Raw genomic sequence first — 25,120 nt, forward strand, 5'->3', positions numbered from 1 at the left:
AAGGGCCAAAAGGATGAAAGCTGGAGTAGTGGGATCGGATCGGGGAACTAAAAGGCAACTCACTGCATCCTTTTCAGCCTAACACAACAGCAAGTTGAAATTGCCAAAATCATTTGCAGAAGAAGACGTTTGAGAAACCATTTTGAGCCGTTCTGAAGGTCTATAAATAGTGTAGAAAATGAGAAGCTTCATTCTTGAAATCGGACTTTTGTCAGATTTTTCGGTTCGAGTCAAACATTTGTTGGAGTTCGGACTTCCACAGTGTCGGAAAAATTGTCGGATTTTCTGTGGTCGGGTGTCGGAATTTTCAGGATTTTCAAAAAGACGGAGCAGAAATCTAGTAGGAACAAAGTGGAAGCACTGGGTGCAAGGTATTTTCAGGTCCCTCAACAGGGACCTGAAAATTTCCGGTCTGGTAAACTGTGTTGAATATTATAGCCTATAGGCCTATTGCCTTTTTGTTTAGCCTAGTTTTAAAGCATAGTGAGCCAGTAGCACAATTCTGGGAGGTTGCCATAGGCCTATGTTACTACTCAATATCCCTAGACATTAGTAACTAGGCCTAGAGCATTCTACTCTTCTGAATAAACAGCTGTCACAAAATTTTGACTAGATGTGTCTCAACTTTGAATGTGCTTGGGAGGAAGGCTACTTGATCTCTTCTGTTTTTTGATGCTTAAAAATAGTGCTAGAACTTTTAATTTCTAACCAAATTAGCTCCTTTAAAAGTTTCAATAGTATTTCTAGATAGGATACCACCAGATGGCTTATTTGAGTGTATATATAGCATATACAAATCTTTAAATTAGCCAGTAAATTTTTACCAATTCATATTAGCCTAATGACTTACAACTAAAGTGAATATACCACTTGATGCCTTTTTTATGTTCTTTACTAATATAATAATTATTTTTGTTGGAAATGAAGGTAAAATGGTAAATAACTACCAAATCATATTATTGAGTTAGGACTAAAGTGAATACACCATGTGATGCCTTTTTTTTATGCTTGTTATAAAAATAATACTCATTTATAGTGGAAATGAGTTTGAGCCCCCCCCCCCCCTAGCTATGCCAATTCCGGGTTAAGGGACGGAAAGCCTATATAGGGGGGGGGGGGGGCTGTAATTCATTTCTACTTGAAATTCGTATCATATTCTTAAAAAGCATAAAAAAGGCATTGAATGATATATTCACTTTAGTACAAAATAAAAAAAATTATTGTGTATATATTGACCAAGTTTTGGTAAAATTCTACTTTAGCTACTTTTGACTAGCCTATCTTGGAATGGAGTTGGGTTAGGAAACTGAAACTTTCAGGGATAGGTCTACAGGCCAAAGTATGTCCTGGGAAGGTGTTTTGAAGTACCTACTTCAACTCCTAGGGTAAAAAACCAGTATCCAATTGAGCAAAATTATGTAAAACTAAAACCCTCACATCTTGTTACCAAAGAAGAATTGAGAAAGATTAGGTATATTAATGAATAGCTAAAAGCCTAAGCTATGCATCAATATGGTTATTATTCAGATTATTTAAGATCAACCACTTGAAACTATTAGTTTATTGACTTACCTGCAGGGACCTCTTTTTGGAAATACCAATTATCCTATTTTCGTGCATATATCCTTTTAGTGTTTCAGTTTTATTCATATATTGACAGAAAGCTGATTTTCTTCTGATTCTAGAAATGTAACTTTTATTGCTTGATATTTATTCTGTAAATCACAAATATTTGAATATAGTTTTTCTTTTCAATTGCTTTTCAAAACAGAGACCACATTTTCAATTTATGCTGACAAATCATTGGTGAAAATTTGATCAAGAAGGTGGGGTTCTTGTCACTGCTCTCACATTGCTTCATGTTATAGTAAAAGAGGGTGGTCCAAAAACCCATTGCTATTTTTCCAGAATGCCAAAGAAAAGTTGTCTTTCCCAAAAAGAGGTCTATTACCCTACTCCCTCCAGAGGGTCCTGAAATTTGCCTACATGACAGGTCTATAGCCTACCCATTGAAATTTTGACAAAACAATTTTACCTTAATTTTCAGTTACCAGTTTCTTTTTCTCTGGCTTTAGCTCTGAAAATGCAATTTCAGTTATTTGAGCCGAATTTTAAGCCATATCAATGTTTTATTTCCAAAATTTAGAAAATGTATTTGCACATCTTTAAAACCTTATAAATTGGGATTGAGCAAAGTAGTGAAGCTGAAACCAATTATGTTGTACTTCATTTAAGTAGAAGACCTATTTTGCATGGTTTCACTTCTATAACTCACAGATTTTTAAAGGTCATCAAAGGTTAGAACCCTCTAGAGGGAGAATGAGTGGAGGTAGGTACTTCAAAATACCTTCCCAGGACACACTTTAGTCTGTAGACCCATCCCTGAAAGTTTCATTTTCTTAACCTAACCCCTTTCTAAGATAGTCAAAAGTAGCTAAAGTAGAATTTTACCTGGGGAGGTACACATTATGTTGGATGAAATTTCCATGGAGGAGTTCCATGAGGGGGAGGGGTATATTTCATAGAGGGTGAGCCAGATTTAGCAGCATTATTCAAAAAACAAACAGAAATTATGCCATATATGAAGGATTGCCCCTCCTCAATACCTTATTCTTTATCGTAAAGTTTGACTGTTTACTAAAATTGAAAAAAGGGGCTTTTTAACTAGAATAGGAAGCTTTTTTAAAAGTGCTAACAGCTTTAGTGTAAAGATCTTGAATAAATCTGCCAAAACTAATATGCCAATTGTGTTTTAATTTTTCATGCACTGGGAGCCAAAATCAAACCAGCATTAGTTGAAAAACATTCAGAAATTAAATAAAAAACAAGTTTTATTAACTGAAAGTAAGGAGCAACATAAAAACTTAAAATGAGCAGTTATTATTCCGTATATGAAAAGGACTGTTCTCTTCTCAACTCCTAGCTCTTTATGCTAAAGTAACATAAAGAGCAAGGTGTGAAGGAGGGGACAGTCCCTTTCATATATGGTATAATTGCTGTTTGTTTTAAGTTTTAATGTCAGTCCTTACTTTCAGTTAAAAAAAAAACTTAATTTTATTACTTAATCTCATAAAGACAATACTTTTGTCAGCATATGAAGAACCGTGTATATTGCAATTACATATGTCTGGTTTATATGCAAATAACACAAGAGACAACAATTAACATACAAGAGAGTAGTGAAGAATTTTGGTATACAAAGTAATACTTTGCAGAGATAGTCACTAGGGATAAATCTCTAGGGGTGGCAACATGATTGGATGAGTTTCGGGGATTTGAGGACCTAAATTTTTTTTGGGGTGGTACAGAGATTTTTGGGGGAGTCCCCGACAATTTGGGAATAGTGCAAGCCCTGCTTGATTTCTAATCAGGAAAATCGAAATACTTAAACCATATGAGAAAAGAAAAGCTTCAACTTTGTGGTTGACACAATAAAGAATTGCCGCAAAATTAATTCAAAATCAACCAAACACCACTGCATCTTCTGGCGGCACGCCAGCAAGGTTTTAACACTTCAGTGGCGGTCAACCAAGCCTCTTGTTGGCAGTGTTTGGTTGATGTGCTGGCATGGTGCTGGGGTCTAGGTAAGACACAGAGCGCTACAAACATCAGAATTGACTTAAGAGGACAATTTATGTCATGGGAAGATGTTTTTGAAATCCCCCTTTGCCCCAAACTCAAAATTTTCTAAAATTTTACTTTAGAAGCTTTTTTAAATATTTCTAAAGCGCTAAGACATAGAGCACAACTTTAGAGGACAAATAATTATGGGAAGATGTTTTTGAAATCCCCCTTCCCCCCAAACTCAGAATTTTACTTTAGAAGCTTTTTTTTAAATATTTCTAAAGCACTAAGACATATAGCACTAATAACATCAGAATCAGCTTTAGAGGACAAATTATGCTATGGGAAGATGATTTTTAAATCCCCCTTCCCCCAAACTCGACATGTTTCAAAATTCTACTTTAGAAGCTTTTTTAATTATTTCTAAAGCGCTAATACACCGAAGCACTAAAGATATTGTAATCAAATTAACCGAAAAAATTATGTTATGGGACTATGTTTTTGAAATCCCCCTTCGCCCTAAACTCAAATATTTCCCAAAATTTTACTTCAGAAGCTTTTTAAATATTTCTAAAGCACTAATTGATAGAGCGCTACAAATATCAGAATCGACTTCAGAGGACAAATTATATTATGGGAAGATGTTTTTGAAATCCCCCTTCCCCCCAAACTCAAAATTCTACTTTAGAAGCTTTTAAAATATTTCTAAAGCACTAATAGATAGAGCGCTACAGACAATTGACTTTAGAAGACAAGTTGTGTCATGGGAAGATGTTTTTGTAATCCCCCCTCCCCAAAACTCAATAATTTCTAAAATTCTACTTAAGAAGCTTTTTAAATATTTGTAAAGCACTACTATATAGAGTGCTAAAAATATCATGATCGACTTCATAGGGCAATTTATATTATGGGGATTTCAAAGGATGTTTTTGAAATCCCCCTTCCCCCCAAACATAAAATTTCCAAAATTCTACTTTAGAAGCTTTTTAAATATTTAAATAACCTGGGACTTAACAAGCAGAATGATTCAATTTTCTACTGTTGAGGCAGTCTTAGAGTTGTATTATAACCATGGCAGTTTGGGGGGAAGGGGGATTTCAAAAACATCTTCCCATGACATAAATTGTCCTCTAAAGTTGATTCTGATGTTTGTAGCACTCTGTCTTAGCGCTTTACAAATATTTAAAAAAGTTTCTAAAATAGAATTTAGGAAAATTTTGAGTTTGGGGGGAAGGGTGATTTCAAAAACATCTTCCCATAACATAATTTGTCCTCTGAAGTCGATTCTGATATTTTCAGTACTCTATCTATTAGTGCTTTAGAAATATTTAAAAAGCTTCTAAAGTAGAATTTTGGAAAATTTTGAGTTTGGGGCAAAGGGGGATTTTACATTTATGATGTAAAAGGGAGGTAAGTTTAAACTGTACCCCCCCCCCTAATGTAGAAATGTATACCCTGAATTGGCATATATATGCGGGGGGGGGGGCTAAAATTCATTTCCAATAGAAATGATTATTATATTTGTAATCAGCATAAAAAAAGGCATCAAATGGTATATTTACCCTTCAAAATACCTTCCCAGGGCATACTTTAGCCTGTAGACTCATCCCTGAAATTTTCATTTTCCTAACCTAGCCCCTTTCCAAGATGGCCAAAAGTAGCTAAAGTAGAATTTTACCACCTTTTTTTATGCTGATTATGAATAAAGTAATCATTTCTATCAGAAATGAATTTCAGCCTCCTCCCCCCTATATATGCCAATTCAGGGTATATATTTTTACCACCTAACCTAACCCTGAATTGGCATATATAGGGGGGGGGGGCTGAAATTCAGGTAAAGTTCTACCGAATCATATTATTGAGTTAGGAATAAAGTGAATACACCATTCAATGCCTTTTTTTATGCTGATTACAAATATAATAAGCATCTCTATTGGAAATGAATTTCAGCCCCCCCCCCCCGATATATACCTAACCTAAACCTGATTTGGCCTATTCTGGGGGGGGGCGGTAATTAATTTCCAATATAAATTATTATTATATTAATAATCAGCATAAAAAAGGCATCAAATGGTGTATTCACTTTAGTCCTAACTCAATAATATTACTTGGTAGAACTTTACCAAAATTCATTTCCGATAGAAATGATTTTTATATTTGTAATCAGCATAAAAAAAAGGCATTGAATGGTGTATTCACTTTATTCCTAACTCAATAATATGATTTGGTATAAATTTACCCCATGTTGTTTCCCCCTTATTCTTCTTGAAGATTGCTTGTATCATCACAAATTTGGATGTATGTCATGCTCTTTTTTTGTCAGTGCTATGCCCAAACCTCACTTTACTCCCACCTTTTAACAAGAAAGCAAAGGTTTTTTGAATGATTGGTATTGATATTAGATCCTATGCCAAACACATCTTGAATATTTTCTTTTAATAAAAGGTAAAATTCTAGTTTAGATAATTTTTGCTATTTTTGAAAGAAGTTAGGTTAGGAAAGTGGGTAAATTTCTAGGTGGCCCTTTAATTTAGCTAGCCTAGGATGAAAGTGAAAACATCATTTGGGTAAATTTTTTGTTGTTCATATTATTAACTAATGAATAAATTAAACATACCATTTGATGCCTTTTTTTATGCTCTTTCCAAATATAATATGCTAGCCTAATCATTTTTTTTGTTGGAAATGAAAGTTACCCCCACTCTTATATATACCAATTAAGGGTATATATTTGCAAATTAGGGGGGTCGGGGACAGTTTAGTTTTACATCAGAAATAAAATTTACCCCCATCCCCCCCTAATATGCAAACATTAATATGCAAACAGTAATTGCTTCTGGGGCTAGTTGCATTTTTACTAATTGCATGTCAAACTGGTTAGCTATCATCAAATATTAGTTTAAAAAAAAAAAACTTTCCAAAAAATAAGTTTTTCATAGAAAAGTAAAGGCCATTTTAAACTTAAGCTTACAAATAGTATACAAGTTGCAGATACAAATACCTGTTAACATTCAAACTCAAAACAACCAGAAATTACTATTAAAGAATAAATGAAACCCAAAACAAACAAAAATTAAATAAACAATCATAGCAAGAAACATATAAGTAATAATATAAATGAATAAATAGATCTTAAAGCAAGTAATGCTTAGATTGAATATAAAAATTAAGCTTAAAAAAAAAAAAAAATTTTGCTATTGAAGTATAAATGAAGTTTAAAAAAAAAAAAAAATAAAAAAACAACCAATCCAAACAAACATACAATACATATTAATGTAAATGAATAAATAAATCTTAAAACAATTGAAACAAACAAAAATCACTACAAACAAGAGTTTTGGTATTGCCCCCTTCTCTTATTGTAAAAGTCTAAAACCTACTGCATCATTAGCACTTTACTGAAAACCAATTTAATTCAAATATTTTCTTTTGTACTTAATATTAAAAATAAACATTGAAATTATAGTAAAATTTTGAACTGATGAGCTTTCAGCAATTAATATAAACATAAATCAAATATTCAGTTTAATTTATTAGTTCTTTCTAAAATAATGCTCTTTCATAATTCATATAAAATACCTTCAGGGCCCTTTTAAGGGTTCAAGATATCAAATATTCAATTTGATGTTGTTTATACTTTCCAAGACTGTTCAAGATGCATATAGTTTTATGTAAAAAATAGCCAATGATGCAGTAGGTTTTAGACTTTCACAATGAGAGAAGTAGGCAATACCTAAACTTTTGTTTTGATACCTTCAAGGGCTCAGTTTTATTAATAATAGATTCAATAAGAATATAAAAAATTAAGACAACAAATATAGAATCTTAAAGTAAACACTTTAAAATACTAAACACTCTTCCTCTAGGCCATAGCCTGTTGAGGTAACAAATTGCTGCAATTTACATGAGCATTCAAATCCATCCACTCCACACTACCAAAAATGAGACCCAGCTACCAAAATCATCAAAATCAATAAAAGGAAATGAACCCAAAACAACATAATTCCCTTTAACCTATCTTTAACTACCCTGCAAACCTTTCGCTTGCCCATTCACCCTCCCCCAAGAAAAAAAAACAAACAAAAAACCAATCAACCCAATGACCCAAAATACTTTTTTTTATTACAAATTTAAATGATCCCACTGACCTCTTCTCTTTTTAAATCTTTAGGCAACACATTCCACACTCTAGAGCAGACTATATCAATAGAAAAATTAGATCTTATGCAAGGTGTAGAAGGAATGTTAAGTTAATTTTAGTCCACAAAATTACCCAATAGCTAATTGAAGTTTATTGTAAAGTGAAAAAAAATCATCATCAGCTATTCTAATTGCTGTATCATCAGCAAAACTTTGCACCAGGTCATCACCAGACTTTTCTTCCTCAACAGATAAATTAATAGCACAGAGCAAGCAACAGCTACTTGGTGGTCTATGCAAATACACTTTATATCATTGATTTGAATAATAAAAAAGAGTGGCACAAGTGTTGAACCTTGTGGTATGCCACAATTAATCTCAGTAGCACTTAATTCATAATTACCTATAAAATAGAAACAACCTTTTAAATAGAAAGTTTTAGTTCTCTTCTTAAGAGTCAAGTGAGATCAAAGGCAACTAGCCCCTCCTCTCTCACACCCTTTTTCCACAAATACTTCCAATAAAAATTTTGAAATAACCATTTTGTTCAATATAGTACAAATCTCAAATGAACAAAAGTCACTACAAACAAAAGTTTGGGTATTGCCTCCTTCTCTCACTTTAAAAGTCTAAAACCTACTACATCCCTAGTTTAGCTCTGTTTAACTAGTAAAACTCTAGTTTAGCTACTTTTTGCTATTTTTGAAAGGGGTTAGGAAAGTGGGTAAATTTCTAGGTGGCCCTATAATTTAGCTAGAATGAAAGTGAAAACATCATTTGATACCTTTTTTTATTCTGTTTCATAATGCAACAATTGCTTCTGGGGCTAGTTGCATCTTGAGCCCTTAAAGGGGCCCCAAAGGTATTTCATCTTTGTAATCACCCAAAGAAGTTATAACCTAACCTGCAAAATACTTGATTTCAAACCATTGTCCTACTGTTTCAAGTTTTTTAAATACCATCAACAAAAACAGTGCTGAATTTTGCTATTCAAAAGTTTGCTGTTAACAATTAGGGTATATATTTGCACATTTGGGAGAGGGGGGGGGGTAAATTCATTGTAAAGCCTAATTTAGATAGGTGAAAGTGAAAACATAATTTTATGTTTTTTTTATGCTCTTTCATAATTCATATAAAATACCTTCAGGGCCCCTTTAAGTTCTCAAGATGCAATTAGCCCCAGAAGCAATTATTGGATTATAATGATGCTTTCACTTTCATACTAGCTAAATTATAGGGCCACCTAGAAATTTACCAGAAAGTGCAGCCTTCATTAATGAATCCAGGGCCAAAAAACATACTCTTGGAAGGTATTACCAAGTTTCTGTGTTAACCATCTTCTGATTTCTAAGTCTTAAATTTGCCTACTTGACAGGTCAATAGCCTACACCTAGGCTATTGAAACTTTGACAAAAGAATATTTTACCTTATTTTTCAATTATTAGTTTATTTTTCTCTGGTTTTAGTTCTAAAATGCAAACCAGAGTTAAAACTCATATCAGTGGTTTTTTTCTGAATTTAAGAAATGTATGGTAAATTTGTAGTGGGTCATTTGATGCCTTTTTTATGCTCTTTCATAATTCAATAATTGCTCCTGGGGTAAAAAAAAAAAAAATCTTGAGCCATTGAAGGGGTGCCAAAGATATTTCATTATTATAACCACACAAGAGTAATACAATCCAAAAATACTTATTTATAAGAATTCTAACCTCATTTTGGCAACTGAAATATAAACCATTTTCCTCCCATTTCAATTTAAGGGTGTGTTTTTGAATAACATCAACAAAAAATAACACTGAATTTTACAATTCAAAACTTTGCTGAATCCAAGCTGTCCCTTATTAACATATAATGTTTTCATGGAAGGGGGGTTGTATAAACTTCAGCTATGTCTCATTAGCTTTTCAATTGTCAATTCAGTTTTATTAATAATAATTGATTCAATAAGCATATAAAAAATTCAGACAAAAAAGATACAACCTTTAAGTAAACACTGTAAAATACTAAACACTTTTCCTGTAGGCCATGCCTGTTGAGGTAACATAAATTGCTGGAGTTTATGTGAGCATTCAAATCCATCCACTCCACTACCAAAAATGAGACCCATCTATCAAAATCAACCAAATCAGTAAAAGGAAATGAACCCAAAACAACATAATTCCCTTAAACCTATCTTTAACTACCTTTCCCTAAACAATTCCCCGTCCCTCACCCAAGAAAAAAAACAACCAACCCAATTACCCACAATACTATTTTTCACTAATTTAAATGGTTCTATTCACCTCTTCTCTTTTACATACTTAGGTAGTGCTTTCCACATCTTACAGTAAACTATATCAATAGAAAAATCGGATCTTACGGAATGTGTAGAAGTAACGTTAAAGTGATCTGCAGTTCTAATAATTACATTATGGAGATTTGATATATTTTGAAACAAATTAGATAGCCACTCAGGTAAAAGGCCATGATGAAATCAGTGCACAAAAATAGAGCAAGCAATGTTATGTAAATTATCTGTTGACTGTAAATCCCCATCTTGTATAAGTAAAAAAGCTTTATCATTAATTTTTTTCAATCTTTGAGTATGAATTTTAAATGTTGATATCCAAACTATTGAACAATATTTGAGATGAGATTGGATCAGAGAAAAATAAAGCAGGCATAAAGTTTTATTGGGGGGAAAATGTTCAAGTTTTTTAATCATCAACATTCCTCAAAACTTTCAAATATACAGCATTCACATGATGTTTAAAAGAAAGATTTTCATCAAGCAAAAGTCCCAAGTATTTAGCGAAACCTGTCTTAGGTCTGATAATCACACCTATTGATGCTAATAGCCCCCCAACATCAGGATGAGACTTTCCTGTTCACAAAAAAATCAAATTTGTTTTGTAGAAAATAGCTTACTTTTAATCTTTCAAAAAAGTACACAAAAACACATATATAAATCCCCACACAGGGTGTCAAAGTCAACTCTCAATACAGACTAAAAATAATATTTAACACTAAAAGAACCTTTGCACTTGGGGTTGTGGCCAAGTATGATGCGGGCCAATCAAATGTAGCGAGTCCCTCAATTCAATTTTCTCTACTCATATTTTCAAAATCAATGGCTTGAATTTTAGCAAGTCCATGTGATGACTCGTACCAAATTATAAATCATTAATTTATAGGTCCCTTGCAAAATGGTTGCCTTGACAACAAGTTTAACTTACAATTGAAAATTATCTTATAGGCAACTGTAATTACAGAAAAGAAAATAGGTCATTTATCTGAAAAGAAAAGAAATAAGGGGTGGAACCCCAACACCTCCCCACGTAAGATAAATGACCACCCATGCGCCACGCTGATCCACCCTTACAATCATGACACTGAACTTCAACTTTACAAAATTCATTTGTCTTCTTTCATCCACCAATGCCTGTGCTTCCACCAATTGGCTCTGGATCTGTTGTCATCCACACGTTTCTACTGTAGAACCACCATGGTATCTATTGTCATCTGCATAAGGTTTTCAAAATTGAAGTCCCCAAGATTCACAGAAAATAATTGTGCTCAGCACAATCAAAGATAAAACTTTTCTTACTCTCACGAATTTACATTTGAGAGAAGTAGAGAATCAGTTTCTGGGACATTCAATGATGTCAGCCATCATGAAAAATTGGCTGGACTAGCCTCTTAATTTCCATCAGTGGCAACAACACCACATCTTGCTTAAAATGTAATTTGGCCCTTGGCATAATTTCAAATACTCCAAGCCCAAAAATACACTGGCCAGTCTAACCGAGAGGGGTATAGGGAAATCAGCTAACAGTTTGAGCAAATTATTAATCAGTTCATTCTGGGTTCTCTCCCGTAGGATAATCAGATAATGAATAGAAGTGATACCAACTGAAGATGAAATTTGGATGCCTAATAAGGCTTACCCGAAATAATTGTCAATTCCCATGAAGAGTAAAGACTATGAATAGGGCTACTGAACATGGGTTTGGGTGAAATAAAAAGTGACTGGGAGAGAGTATCCCCCAAGGACTTCATATTAGAGAGGAAAAATCTCGGCAACAGGGTTAGAACCGGGTAACCAGTTGTTCGTTGAGCAAACCGTCCATCATTCATGGCTCCCCAAAGGGGCTGCTACCCTGCGGAAGAGACCAAACCTCCCTTAAAGTTGTTAGAAGTAATATCAGATTCCTCCCAAGTTTTTCCAACCCAACAATCATCATCTCCCAACCTATTGTAGGTCATTCAACTCTATTTTGTGATCATCTTGTTTTTTCCTCATGAATCTTGGACCTCTTTGTCCCCCCTAAAATTCATTTTATTTATGTTAGCTAGGCACACCCCATCTAATTGTAATTTGTTTTAATATTTATTTTCTCTTGCTTCCTTTCTTTCTCTCTTTCTTTTCTATCTTCCCCCTCTTTTTGCTCTCAGGCTTTTCTTTATGCCTCTATACGCTCTTGTCTTTCCTCCTCTATTTTCTCATCTACTATTTTGTGTAAAGTAGAGGTGTATACTTTTCGTGTTCTAGAGTTTTTTTTTCATTTAGTAAAAGATACTTTCCAATAATTTCCAGTTGTATTTTGTTAGCCTTTTTATTTACCTCTTTGTAGGTTTGTTTCTCTTTATTCTGTACCTCCTCATACTCTTTCTCTCTATTGCTCTAGGAAGAGTGATATCTTCCTCCCAAGTAGAGTTGCAAGTCAAATTTAATTCAATTTCTATATTCCGAATACGCTCTTTAGGTTTACAGACAAATTCTCTGTATAACTTATTTTCTTTAGCAAATGCAATTCTTGAAGAATGAATGACTTGAAGAATGAAATCTTGAAGAAATAATTCTTGAAGAAAGAATTAGAGAATAACGGCTTCTTTCACAGCAAGCAATTTTACATAAGTGAAATATATCTCCAAAAAACGAAATAGCAAGGTTTGGACAAGAAAGTAAACTGAATAACTGCACAAATATTTCATTAGTGGATTGGCTAGACTAAACTCAAACAGGGGAACTACCCTGCAAAACATCTCCCAATGTCATCTACTTCCTTCTCCTCCTCTCCTTCTTCGTCAAATATGTGCACAAAACTGACAAATTTTCCTAATTTGCGGTCTTCAATTATCTTATAACCTTTGTCACGGAAGATTATTAAGTCCACCAATTCACTTAAATAATAACCCGACTCGCAATTTCTCTTATCTGTTCTTACCCTGTAATACTTTCTAATACAGAGAGATTCCCCCACTGTAAACTCAAACTCAATTCATTTCACGTTATTTCTTTTTATTCTAAAAATCTCACAGTTGTCTGGCTATTCCTGTAAAAAATGGTCGATTTTTGTAATTTTCTCTAATTTCTATATTTGGGCGTTTAGGTTCAGCCCAATCTTGATGAAAGGAGGTTGTGGAAGGGGGTTATACCCTTTCTCCTGCACTGCGTCGTTCCTAGGTAGGAGCCTGGCTCATCAAATTTTAAATTCTCAATCTTTCAAATCTGTTTTCCATGCAGATTTTTACAGCCTATAGCCTATACTGTAGGCTAACTTTCACTGGTATCTTTGAAAACGCGGAATTCTTATACTATCCGTTTTACCGATAGGACCTTTGTTGCTGCCACTAGTGTTCTAGTGGCATGATAGTACTGTTACCACTTTTTGGCACAAAAATGGTGCTACACCACTTACTGGAGGGGACGCCTCACTGGTGCCAAATATTGTAATGGAATGTCCGCGCTTACCACTACTATCCTGTAAATGTAGAGTATGTTTGTACCCAATTTACGGTATACCCTACTTAAGGGTATGGAAACGTGATCGAACGGTCAAAAGGACAAACTCTAGGCCAAGGGTGCCCAACCTGGGTCACGACTAAAATCTCTAGCTATCTCCTCGGAGGGTAAACAAATCCCCCTGTTGATATAATAAATTACGGTATTTCTCGCAACTCTTTTCCTACCCTGTCTGGGTTCCTGGAAAAATATTTTACAAAGCTGTAGAATATAGCTTACTTGTAATATTCCAAAATGGTACACAAAAACACACAAATAAATCCCCACACGGGGTCTGAAAGTCGACTCTCAATACAGACTAAAAAACAATATTTGAACACTAAAAGAATCTTGGCACTTGGGGTGTGGCCCAGTGTGAAGTGGCCAATCAAATGTATTGAATCCCTGAATTGAATTTGCCCTACACATATTTTCAGAATCAATGACTTGAATTTTAGCAAGCCCATGTGATGGCTCATACCAAATTATAATCCCGTCAATAAATTTTCTCTTGAAAAATGGTTGCCTTGACGACAAGTTTAACTTACAATTGAAAATTATCTAATAGGCAACTGTAATTACAAAAAAGAAAATAGGTCAATTATCTGAAAAGAAAAGAAAAGAAACAAGGGGTGGAACCCCAACACTCATTGTTACTTTGATACTATAATACTTCAATTCAGTGATTAACTTTGATGTGCAGGGTAAGGGCTGTAAATTGTTTATTGTTAATTTGATACTAGTTTTGATAACTTGAAAAACTTGAAACTTTGGCAATCAAAACCAAACAAAAATTAATTTGTAAAAACTTTCCAAAAAAGAAGTTTTCAAAGAAAAGTAAAGGCCATATTAAACATAAAATCAACAGAAATAAATTCTTATAAAAATTAAAAGTAAAAAAAAACATAAACTAAATAAAGAATCATAGCAAACAAACATGCAACAGATACCAATTTATAAATAAATCTTAAAACAAGTAAAACTTAAATTGAATATACACACTTAGCTAAAACAAACAAAAATCACCACAAACAAGAGTTTGGTTACTGACTTTCCTAACTAAAAGTCCAAAGCCTAGTACCATGCATGCAAAAAGTGTGGTAGTATAGTAGCCAATGCTACTTGGCAGTTTTCATGGCTGAGTGAAATCTGTTGCTATATTTTTACAGAAAATGCTAGTGCTTCCATTATCCTTGAATTTGTTGGCAACATTTGGAATCTTGTTGAGTTCTGCTAATGGCTGCTTTGGAACTTTTTGCATATATGCCTACTGTGTCATTGGTTTTTTACTGAAAGCTGTATGTGTCTTGAACAGTCTTGAAAAGAACTAACAAAATTAATCTGGATATTTGATATGTAATAGTAATAATTACTGAACGCTCATCAGTTCAAGATTTTATTTCACTGTAATTTTCATTTTGGCTAAAATACCCAAAATGAGAAGCTTTTTTAAAGTTCTAAAAAACTTTAGCGTAAAGAGCGACGTGTTGAGGAGGAGCTTTACCCCTCATATGCACAACAATTTCTGTTTGTTTTAGGGTTTAATGTTGCTCTTTACTTTCAGTTGAAAAAACTATTTCTTTTAAATAGTATGAAAAGAATATAATATGTTACATTATGAGGAGTCAATGAGAAGACAATTAAACAATGCCAGCACATTTTTTATTGGTGATAAAAACAACAAGAACCACAATCACTGCAAACGAAAAGAATGGGAAGTACAATAACAGTGATAGCAGGGAGGAAATATACACCCTTTTCTTAAATTCATAAGAACAACTAGCAGTGCGTCATTAATATAGAAAGAAAATATGGTTTCATACTATACTCAAAATCAATTTCCACAAGGTGTTGCTTGACTTTCTTAATTTTCTGTCACGCTTATTCTGTAACAAAAAAAAAACAAGCAATCAATAGTCATGGGACTAGAGCCTACAGGGACCAGGGACTTGCCTGTGGAGGAGATCTCTGAAAACACTTTCCATCTCCTCTTTTATACATCAACTCTTTACATAACATGGCATAGTTTCTGGCAGGGTAACACTACAGGAAGAAGTGCTAGACTGCCACCCCCCCCCCCCAGTAGGATGATGGTCATATATATGTATATTTGATTTACCTATAAAACCTACCCCCCCCTCCAGCCTGCATAGGAAAATATTTCTGATCCCTCCTTAGTAAGGAAAGGACATATGTCAACCCATAATAAAAAAACTATTGTGCACCCATGAATAAAAAGTAGGAGTCTGCTTCTGTTTTCTGTCGTTTATCTAGATATCTTTTCCAATCTCTACAAGCTATGACAAGACTTCCCAGTCCATTCTAAAAAGTTGTGCAACAAAAACTAATGAAGTTTATAATTGACGAGAGGTACTTTTAAGGTGAGGATTTTTTTCACTCCTGCTGTATTCTAAGCGTTTCTTCCCTCCTCCGTTTCCGTGACCAAACTGGAGGGGTCTACTTGCTCTGCACTCGGAATAGCTTCATATTCCGGACCCGGGTTTTGCAGACCCTTCAGTTAAGTGTCAGGTGGGAACACAACTCCCCTACCACATCTCATATCTTAACGTCTGTTTCCTAAAAAAAACGGATATCAATTTTCCAGATACGGTTTTCCGGAATCGGATACATTTCTAGCTTCTCTGGTGCCATTTTGAATCTAATCAGACCTGAAACCTATGATTTTCTTGGATTTTTTTTTTTTTTTTAGATATTTTGAAATTATGAAGTTTTTAGGGCAGTATCACATTTTCATCAATGTTACCACGTAGCAACACGTATGAAAATAGATAAATAGTTTTGCTTAGAAATGGGATTTGGTAACATAATCTCCCCCCAAATCTTACTTTAATTTTTATTTAAACTATTCAGAAAATAACAGTTTCTGATAAGGATTGTGCAGGTTATTTTAGAGCTAATATGACTGTTTTAAACATTATAGTTCCAATCGACATTTTGAGAAATATTTGAATGAATTAATAGTCATGTTTTTTTTTTATTATTAAAAATGTCCTACTCAAGATGTATAATTGTACAAAAAAATGTTCAGCCAGGGTAGGGTGAGTGATAAAGCAACATACGTAGGTGTTTTTTCGGTGAGGGGGGCAATAATAATAAGAAAGTCTATTTGATAATTCGGTTAAAAAAGGCCCATAGTTTTGGGATAATTTTGGATTTGTCAAGGGCAGAGACATGTACTATGGGTAGTTTTCTGAAGTGTTATACCCTTAACAAATAATTATTTTCAGTGTTCGTTGTTTGAAAAAGAATAGTAAGGATATGTGTTGCTCTTAGTTAAGCCCCCTACCCCTCAGTCTATACATCTATCTGGTTACACCCTGACAGAGATAATATTATTTTAAGCTATCTAAACTATTTAATCTGCTGTCTTCTTAGAAATTAGTCAGTCTGCTTTTTTTTCAGTTATATATATTTAATATTTCAAATACTACAGAACGAGTAGCATTTGCTAACTTTACGCAGTAGATTTGTTTAGATTAACGTCCACCTACTAACTAAAGTAAGTTTTCAGCTATATACTATAACCTTACCTGGTCACTTCAATTCAGGTACCCCCCCCCCCCCCCTTGAACTTCAAATTTAAACTAAATATGGCTGAAAAGCGGATGGTTGAAAACGCAGTTGTAAACAGGTAAAAGGCTAAATAAGTAGTTCATAAAAGGTAGATGGTTGAAAAAGATGGAAATAAACACCTGGAATAACAGAATAAAAGTCTAACAAGGAGCAATTATCCATAATGTCTAAGAAAGTTTTAGCTCTAATCCAAGAAGATTAATACTGAAACCTATTGAAGCCCAAATTTGTTTTTGAACTAATATATTTTTATATTTTTATTATATTTTTATATTTTTATAAAATATAAAAATAAAATATAACTATTATATTTTTATCCTATTTTGTTTTATTCCATTAGTATTAACGAGACTTCACTTATCACATGACTACTGGATTCTTAACAAGTGTCAATCAAACATAAATTAGATGTTTATAGCCTTCACTAAAAATGAGATTTGTTCTTTTGATCATAGCATAGTCGACGTGTAGGGGTAATGGTCATTGAAATTGATAACCCTGTGTTCTTGTTAGAAATTTTTTACTGAAAAGACCCATTCAATCTCAACTAACTTGTTGCTTATAATCATAGAAATTTGCTTTTTTTATTGTTTGTATCTGTTTACATTCTATTATTAGTCTGGACCAATCACTTTTCTCGCTTTTAGTACTATACATGTGTTTTTGAAAGTGAAGCTGAATTAGGATTTTTTTAAAAGGATTTCGACCCGAGACGTAAATGAAGAGGTAGAAAATGGCGGTGAGCTAAGACCACAATTAATTTTTTATTCTGTCATTAACTAATACTGATGTATACATAAATTATAGTAAGTCTACGCCGATTCCGGAACTCTGAGTGCATCGGTCAAGCTTATCCCCGTTGATTCTATAAAATGGATGGAAGTCCCTATAGAGTAGTATGCCACATTCGATGTTCCATTTAGACTACGATGCTTTCCAACGGCCAATCCAGAACCACAATTTTTTTGGCTAAAGGATGGCGTTCCTATCCAAAGTAAGTTTACCCTTCATTCACGGCTAAATTGGATTTTTTTTTTTTTTTTTTAGTGTGTATATGAGCTTGGTTAAACTAGTGACACTATTTATCTGGTTGGCTGAAAAATACCCAATTTTGTCTTTTACAATAGCTTTTTTAGTGTGTTTGCCAATTCAAAAATTACTGGTGTTTTTTTCTGTATTTGCTAGTATTAAGTTGTAAGCCACTCTATACTTCTGACAGAGTATGTGCATCTTCGGCTGTGAATCGGTACAAGTTTCATAGTTATTGCCGTATTGATTGCTTATGATTGACAAATGTCTAGTGGTCTCCGTTACCACTAATGAAATTTAAATTTTCCTCTAAATATGACTTACCTCTAGACAAAAAGACGATAGACATGGTGAAGTTCGGCTACGATAGTTCAAGGTGCGTTATGTTACAAGACAAATTGTAGAGGAAAACTGAAGTAAAGAAAAAGATGTTTTTCTTTTTTTACTGTTATTAAGAGCGTCTTATTAATAGGAAAGAAAATTTTTATAGCCGTCGGAAAATTGAAAAGCATAGTTTTTGTTAACCTCTGTATTTTAACTGTTGCTACCAGGGCTGCCAATTCACAAAAATATAGCGGAGGCAAATTTTCAAAATGGAAGGGGTTTAATTTTGTTTTTTTCCAATGGTTTAAAAAAGAATGAAAAAAAAATTGTTTTCAATAAATATACCAAAATCAAAATTGGGGAGTTGAAAAATCTATAGGACAAACACCCCCCCCCCCTACCCCAACATCTGCTGACGTGCTTAATTTTTAGAAGTTAGAAAAGGGAATATGTTTTATTTTGATAACAAACGAAAATTCTTGATTCAATGAAAACCGTTTGGAGCGAATTAATAGTAACTGTCAAATTTGTGCAATTTCGGCACGTAATTCCTTCCTCATAAGATAATTAGAAAGATGGTTAGTCATGGCTTGTTATGGCTATGTGTCTAGGCTTTATATGTCATGGCTTGTTATTTATGGCCTGTCAGTTTTTAGTGATTTTGTTCTTCTAATATTGTCCCAAAGAGGAAAAAAAATTGAAACTAAGTTTGCTTTACAATCTCTTCAAATCTCCGCTTTCCAATAGCCTTATTAGTTTTTATGTTGCCTTGTTAGTTTTCAGATTCCCCTTTTCTTACTATTTTAGTTTTTACTGTAACTTGTTCCGAAAAGAAAAAATTCCAACCAATGTCTGGCTCATAATTTTTTTTGTAATCATTTATATTATTACTATAATCCGCCCTACTTGATCCTACTTCTACTTGTTTTTATCTCTATTTTTATCTCCAATTTTTTATTCAAAGCCTCATTTCTACCCAATCATAAAATTCTATCATTTTTGCTACCCACCCATTATATTCTACTTGATCCGCCCCCTTCCGTTGTTGTGATTTTACAAGTTCATTCAATTCTTTCCCACTAATTGGTTCAAGTCGTCTTTTTTTTTGTATCACATGTGCTCTTCTTCATTAAATTTGAGAGTCGAATAAAAAAAATTGTTTAGGGCCTTTATTATGGAGAATTTGGTCTCTTATGCTCTTTGTGTTTCGACCTTATAGTGTATTAAGTTGGTTTTTTACTGGTTTTAGTGATCGGTATTTTACTTATTTGATTTTGTATTTTAGGAAAGGATCTTCATTTAGTCAATCTATTCGATGAGTCTTTGGTTGACGATCATGTCACTGTAAGTTTTATGACATATTATCTAATGTTTCTCAACCCTAATTTTACGCATTTTTAATATTCTTGTGTAAAGATGAAAGATGTGGGAACAGTTGACTGTGCATCAAGAACTCCATTATTGAAGAGTGAAGGGGATGAAACACCACCTCGGCGGGTACCTTTTTTGACATTGACAAAAATAGTAGGGGTTGGTGCATAGACTTGAGAGCTGTCAACTATAGCTATTGGGGAAGTATTAGGCGAACTTTAAGACGATAATTCATGTCTCGAAGGACTGATATATGGAGGGCTCGCTCCACGTTTTGATGCATGGTGTAGTATAGTGGCGTGAATGAGAGAGTCGAACACTTTACGAACATCATTCCCGGTCAACACGAGAGTTTCACCTGATGCATCAGCATCGATCAATGCGCTCGCGACAACTGACAAAGCGTGGGCACAACCGAGACGTGGCTGGAATCCAAATTGGTAAGGTGGAACATAGCATTTCGCGTTCAGATGGTCAGTGAACAGAAGTTCGAAAAGCTTACAGAAAGTAGTAGCCGCTGTTATAAGGAGGAAGGACGAGCACTGGGTAGCAAGTTTACCTTTCTTTGGAATTGAAGTAAGATCTCCAATTGAGAAAGAAGAAGGTACAACTCCTTGGGTAGCAATTATCTGCATCAAAAGAGCACTATGGTTTACCAGTAGCTCGCTTCCATGCAGAATGTGAAGAGTGCTCGTTTTATCGATGCGAGAAGATTTCTTACGCTTTAGGCGTTGGATTGCTCTCAGTACAGAATCAACTGAAACAGCAAAATTGTCGGTTAGACAACTTTTCAGAAATTTTTCAAGCTTATCTTCATATTCGGATTATATCGCGGCATCTGGTGGGGAGAATTCAGTAGAGAAGTATGAATTATATATAGAAGTAATAATTTATTTTTGACCCAATAACATTATTAAAAAGTAGAGTAACAAAAGAAAGTAAAAGGAAAAGACATAAAAAACAGACACTTTTCTAGGACATACAAAACAAGTTTGTGATCTAGAATCATTTCTCCTCCTTTTCTTCTATATGTAATTGTAGGGAGTTTAAGCTGGTTCAGATATTCTTCATAAGACTATTGCTACAATCCACTTGTCATCTTAGTCCAACTTTTTCAAGAACTTGTTTAGGCTTTTGAAAAAAGGGGATGCCGAAGACATTCCCATCTCAATTTGTGGTCAAGCAAGTGCAGTATACAATTTTGTGAACGTTTTTTTATGGTGGCTTAGATTCTCCTTGGCGATACCAAGTGATTGAAAAGCAGATGATGAAATAATCTAGGCAAGGGTGCTAAAAATGAATCTGTCATCAAAAATGACCTAAAGATCTCTTTTATCAGAAACTGCAAAAAGGGCATTGAAGGAAATACTATTGATATTGGCAATATTTACCAAAATTGAGCACATGCCATAAACCAACATTAATGACAAGGAGCCATGTTTAAGGCCAACTAGACTATCAAGGTCAATTTGGATAGATTGTAAATCAGAAGCTATGGCAGCTTCACACACTGATTTAGAATCATTCATATTTAACCAAATTCATAGGCGTGAGGGAAACGGTTTGCCTGTAAGCTCGGTTCAAAGAGACTCACAGGAGAAATCATGGCAATGCAATAAAAGTAACACGAAATAATTTAATGATAATAAATTCAAAGAAAACTACTGGCTCACAAACAGAAAGCTCTAAATAAAAGTTGGATTAGAGCTTTTATACGGTTCATTTAAAAAACATTTTCTTTGAAACAAGTGTTATATAAACAAGTAAGAAATTTGGTATCTGATTGATATCATAATTCCGTTTTTTAGAGTTTTGGTCGGTATTGCGCCGGTTTCCTCCTTACTTGCACTTTGTTACCACAAAATATTTGATCAAAAGTGATTGGAAACCAGCCAGCTGCTGAGGAGGGAACTATTTCCAGGTATATTTTTCACGGGAGGGAATTTTCAGGTGGGAAAGTATTTTCCGTGGGGACGCCTACAACTACTACCACTAACAACTCACCGCAGCACCAAACCGCCTGAGGCTAATACAGCTACGCACGCTCCTCCTCCATCCCAGTATATTCAAAGCCTCCCTTTTTAAGCTCGCCCATGAAGTTCCCATTTCCTTTAAATCTTTCTTTATGACGTCGTCCCACCCCAGACGTGGACGACCTGCTTTCCGTTTAGCCCTAGACGGCATCTCTCAGTCTAAAATAACATCATATTACTAAGTAATATACTACCAACAGAGACCAGACTAATCCCTCGATAATTACCACACTCACTTTTATCAGCTTTCTTATAAAGTGGCTTAATTAAGGTTTTCTTAAAATCGTTAGGTACTTCCCGTTTTTCAAAAATCGTATTCATAATAACTATCTCGGTTAAGCAAATTCTCAAAATGTTCGGCCCATCATCCTTTAGTTTTTTACTTATCGCTAATTGCGGCCCCATTCCTATCTATAACTGGGCCAAGTCCGCATTGACTACTCCCTCTCAGTTTGTTAACATGCCAGTACAATACTTTACTATTATGCCGTCTAGCTGCATCTTCCAGATCCTCGGCAAATTTATCTATGGCCTCTACGTCACACCTCCTAAGTTCATATTTTAATGCTTTCTCCACTTTCTTTACATTCCTTTTGTTTTCATATGATCTATCACTAAGGTAATTCTTGTACAAGTCCTTTCTCCTTTTTATCAAACATAAGGCTTTTTCACTAATATTCTTAGCAGCAGTTCTAGCTTTCTTCCCTAAGACACCTTCAGCAACTTCACAAATTATTTTTTTTTAAAATTATTCCAACCATCTTCAATATTGTCTAATTTTAAACTCTCAAGTTTAGTATTCAACTGTTCCTGAGAAGATTCTATCGAATTCTTATCCTGGAGTCTACCAATATCACAATTTCACAGAAGGCAGTTACCCCTCCGAAATTTCAGCTTTAAATTAACCCTAGACACTACTAAATGGTGATCTTTACTCTAAACATCAATAACGGCACTCCTATATACCCTAGTATCTTGTATTGATCCTGCCAGTCTTCGGTTTACAATAACATAATCAATAAGGCTTTCTGTCTTACCATTACATGAATACCATGTTAACTTATGAGCCATTTTATGACCAAACACCGTATTGGTTATAACTAGATTGCTATACCTACAAAATTGCAAAAGTCTGTATCCATTACTGTTTTCTTTTCCTACACCAGATTTACCTAGGCCGGGATACCATCTATCTCAATTTCTACCAATCTGGGCGTTAAAATCTCCCAGTAAAAACATCATATTTCTACCTGGGACCGTGTCTATTTGTTCCTATAGCTTTAAGTAAAATTCATCTGAGTCACTAGTATCTCCATCAGTCGGTTCTGCAGGGGCATATGCTACTATAACTGATACTCTGAACTTTTTAGTCATAAAATGAGCAATTAGTATTCTATTATTAATACATTCCCAGCCCAAACAAGATTTAGCAGCTTCTTTATTCAGCATGAGTCCTACTCCCTGTCTATCTGCCCCATCCTTCCTACCTGAGTAAACAAATTCTATATCACCTAATTTCATACTTCCTACACCTGGGATATGAGTTTCTGAAACTCCTAATAAATCCAGTTCGAATCGTCTGAATTCGTCAGTCAAAACGTTGATATGACAGTCATTTTTTAACGTCGTAACATTCCAAGTTCCAATTTTCATGTTCTTTAGAGACCCATCTTGGTCACAACATGGTTTTCAGCACTTGGCGATGCTCTTCTATAAACAAGAGTCGAAATCCTGCACAGACAATCTCAAGCCTATTACCACCGACTCATTATATATTCATGCCTATAGATAAATCACCTAGGAAGAGGTTTTTCAGCTTGAAAACGCCCGTCAAAACATACCAAGCTCAGAAGAATTATACATTAGTCAGAATCCCCTGCGAATGCTTTGTCTTTTACTAGGCTATAATTTCCTTGAGGAGTGCCACTCCTCAAGTAGGAATAGAGTTGACCGCAAGGTCTCCAGTCTTGCAGGTACCCCAAAAGGGTCGAGGTAGCCCTTTGCAGAGGCCGTTGTCAATAGACCTGGATCTTGCGCCCTGCCGCAGTTGTCCTGCAATAGAGGATTCCCCATGCTATGATGTTCTGATGTTCATCACCATGCAATTTAACCCATTACTGGGAGGTTTGTAACTACTGGGACTTGCGGACAAACCAGTGGGCCCTTTTGAGTGTACATTTGAGGGGTCTTCTTCCTCCTCCGCCTGTATTTATGACCCCGGGTGAGGGTGCCCCAGTTTCTATTATGGACCCCCAGGGACAAGGTCCCCCCTTGGTCCTTGCCTTCTGTGGAGGTACCCTACAAATCTGTAGGGTGTTCCCCTACCGCCACTTGGGGACACGCTGAATTGCCAGAGGGAGGCCAATTAACATCTAGCCTAATTTATTGATTCACTTCAACATTAGCTTGTAAAACTAATGTAAGATTAATGTCTAGCCTAATTTATTGCTTCACTTCAACATTAGCTTGCAAAACTAATGTAAAATTAATATCTATCCTAATTTATTGATTCACTTCAACATTAGCTTGCAAAACTAATTCTGAGTTGATCAAATATTTTATGGTAACAAAGTGTAAGTTGTAAGTAAGGAGGAACTCTAAAAAAGTAAGGAACTCTAAAAAACGGAATTATGATACCAATCAGATACCAAATTTTTTACTTGTTTTTGTAAAACTTGTTTCGAAGAAAATGTTTTTTAAATGAACCATATAAAAGCTCTAATCCAACTTTGATTTAGAGCTGTCTGTGTGTGAGCCAGTAGTTTTCTTTGAATTTATTATCATTAAATTATTTCGTGTCACTTTTATTGCATTGCCATGATTTCTCCTGTGAGTCTCTTTGAACCGAGCTTACAGGCAAACCGTTTCCCTCACGCCTATGAATTTGGTTAAATTATGGTTGTGTAATCAATTGGAAAAAGTAACTTATTCCTCTTGTAGAGACATTGGCAGAGCAGCCCAAAACTGTGATACTACCTCAACATGGCAGCAAAATGGCAACAAAGCAGCCTGAATTATACGCTAGATTTAAGGCTCCCTTAGTCCTTACATGTAGGCCGAGGTACGAGACCCAAGTTTGATTTCAAACATGGAATTGATCAACCCCGAAGGGTTAAAAATCGGAAGAGGAGAAAAGTACTTCAGGTTATTATTTTGGGTGTACATATGTCCTTTCATTACTAGGGAGGGATCTGAAACATTTTCCTATAAACGCTTCAGCCACATTTCATATGAGGGATAAAGAGCGAAGCTTTCGACAAAGCGGGGTGGGGGAGAGTGTGCTGCAATTTTGGTCTCAGAT

At 34.6% G+C, this 25,120-nt stretch overlaps 1 protein-coding gene across 1 annotated transcript in view; it reads right to left on the reverse strand.

The window, feature by feature from the left end:
• Positions 1–14,536: 14,536 nt before the first annotated feature.
• LOC148950464 (histone-lysine N-methyltransferase SMYD3-like) overlaps positions 14,537–25,120 on the reverse strand; it is a 51,912-nt gene continuing 41,328 nt past the window's right edge. Inside the window, exon 5 of the mRNA XM_089091870.1 lies at positions 14,537–15,354. Coding sequence (XP_088947996.1) covers positions 15,333–15,354 — 22 coding nt within the window. The 3' untranslated portion in view covers positions 14,537–15,332. The remainder of the gene's footprint in view (positions 15,355–25,120) is intronic.

This window comes from Artemia sp. Qi Xiang Cuo, chromosome 7 (genome assembly GCF_049724085.1).
Source record: "Artemia sp. Qi Xiang Cuo chromosome 7, ASM4972408v1, whole genome shotgun sequence".
Classification (NCBI taxonomy): Eukaryota; Metazoa; Arthropoda; class Branchiopoda; order Anostraca; family Artemiidae; genus Artemia; species Artemia sp. Qi Xiang Cuo.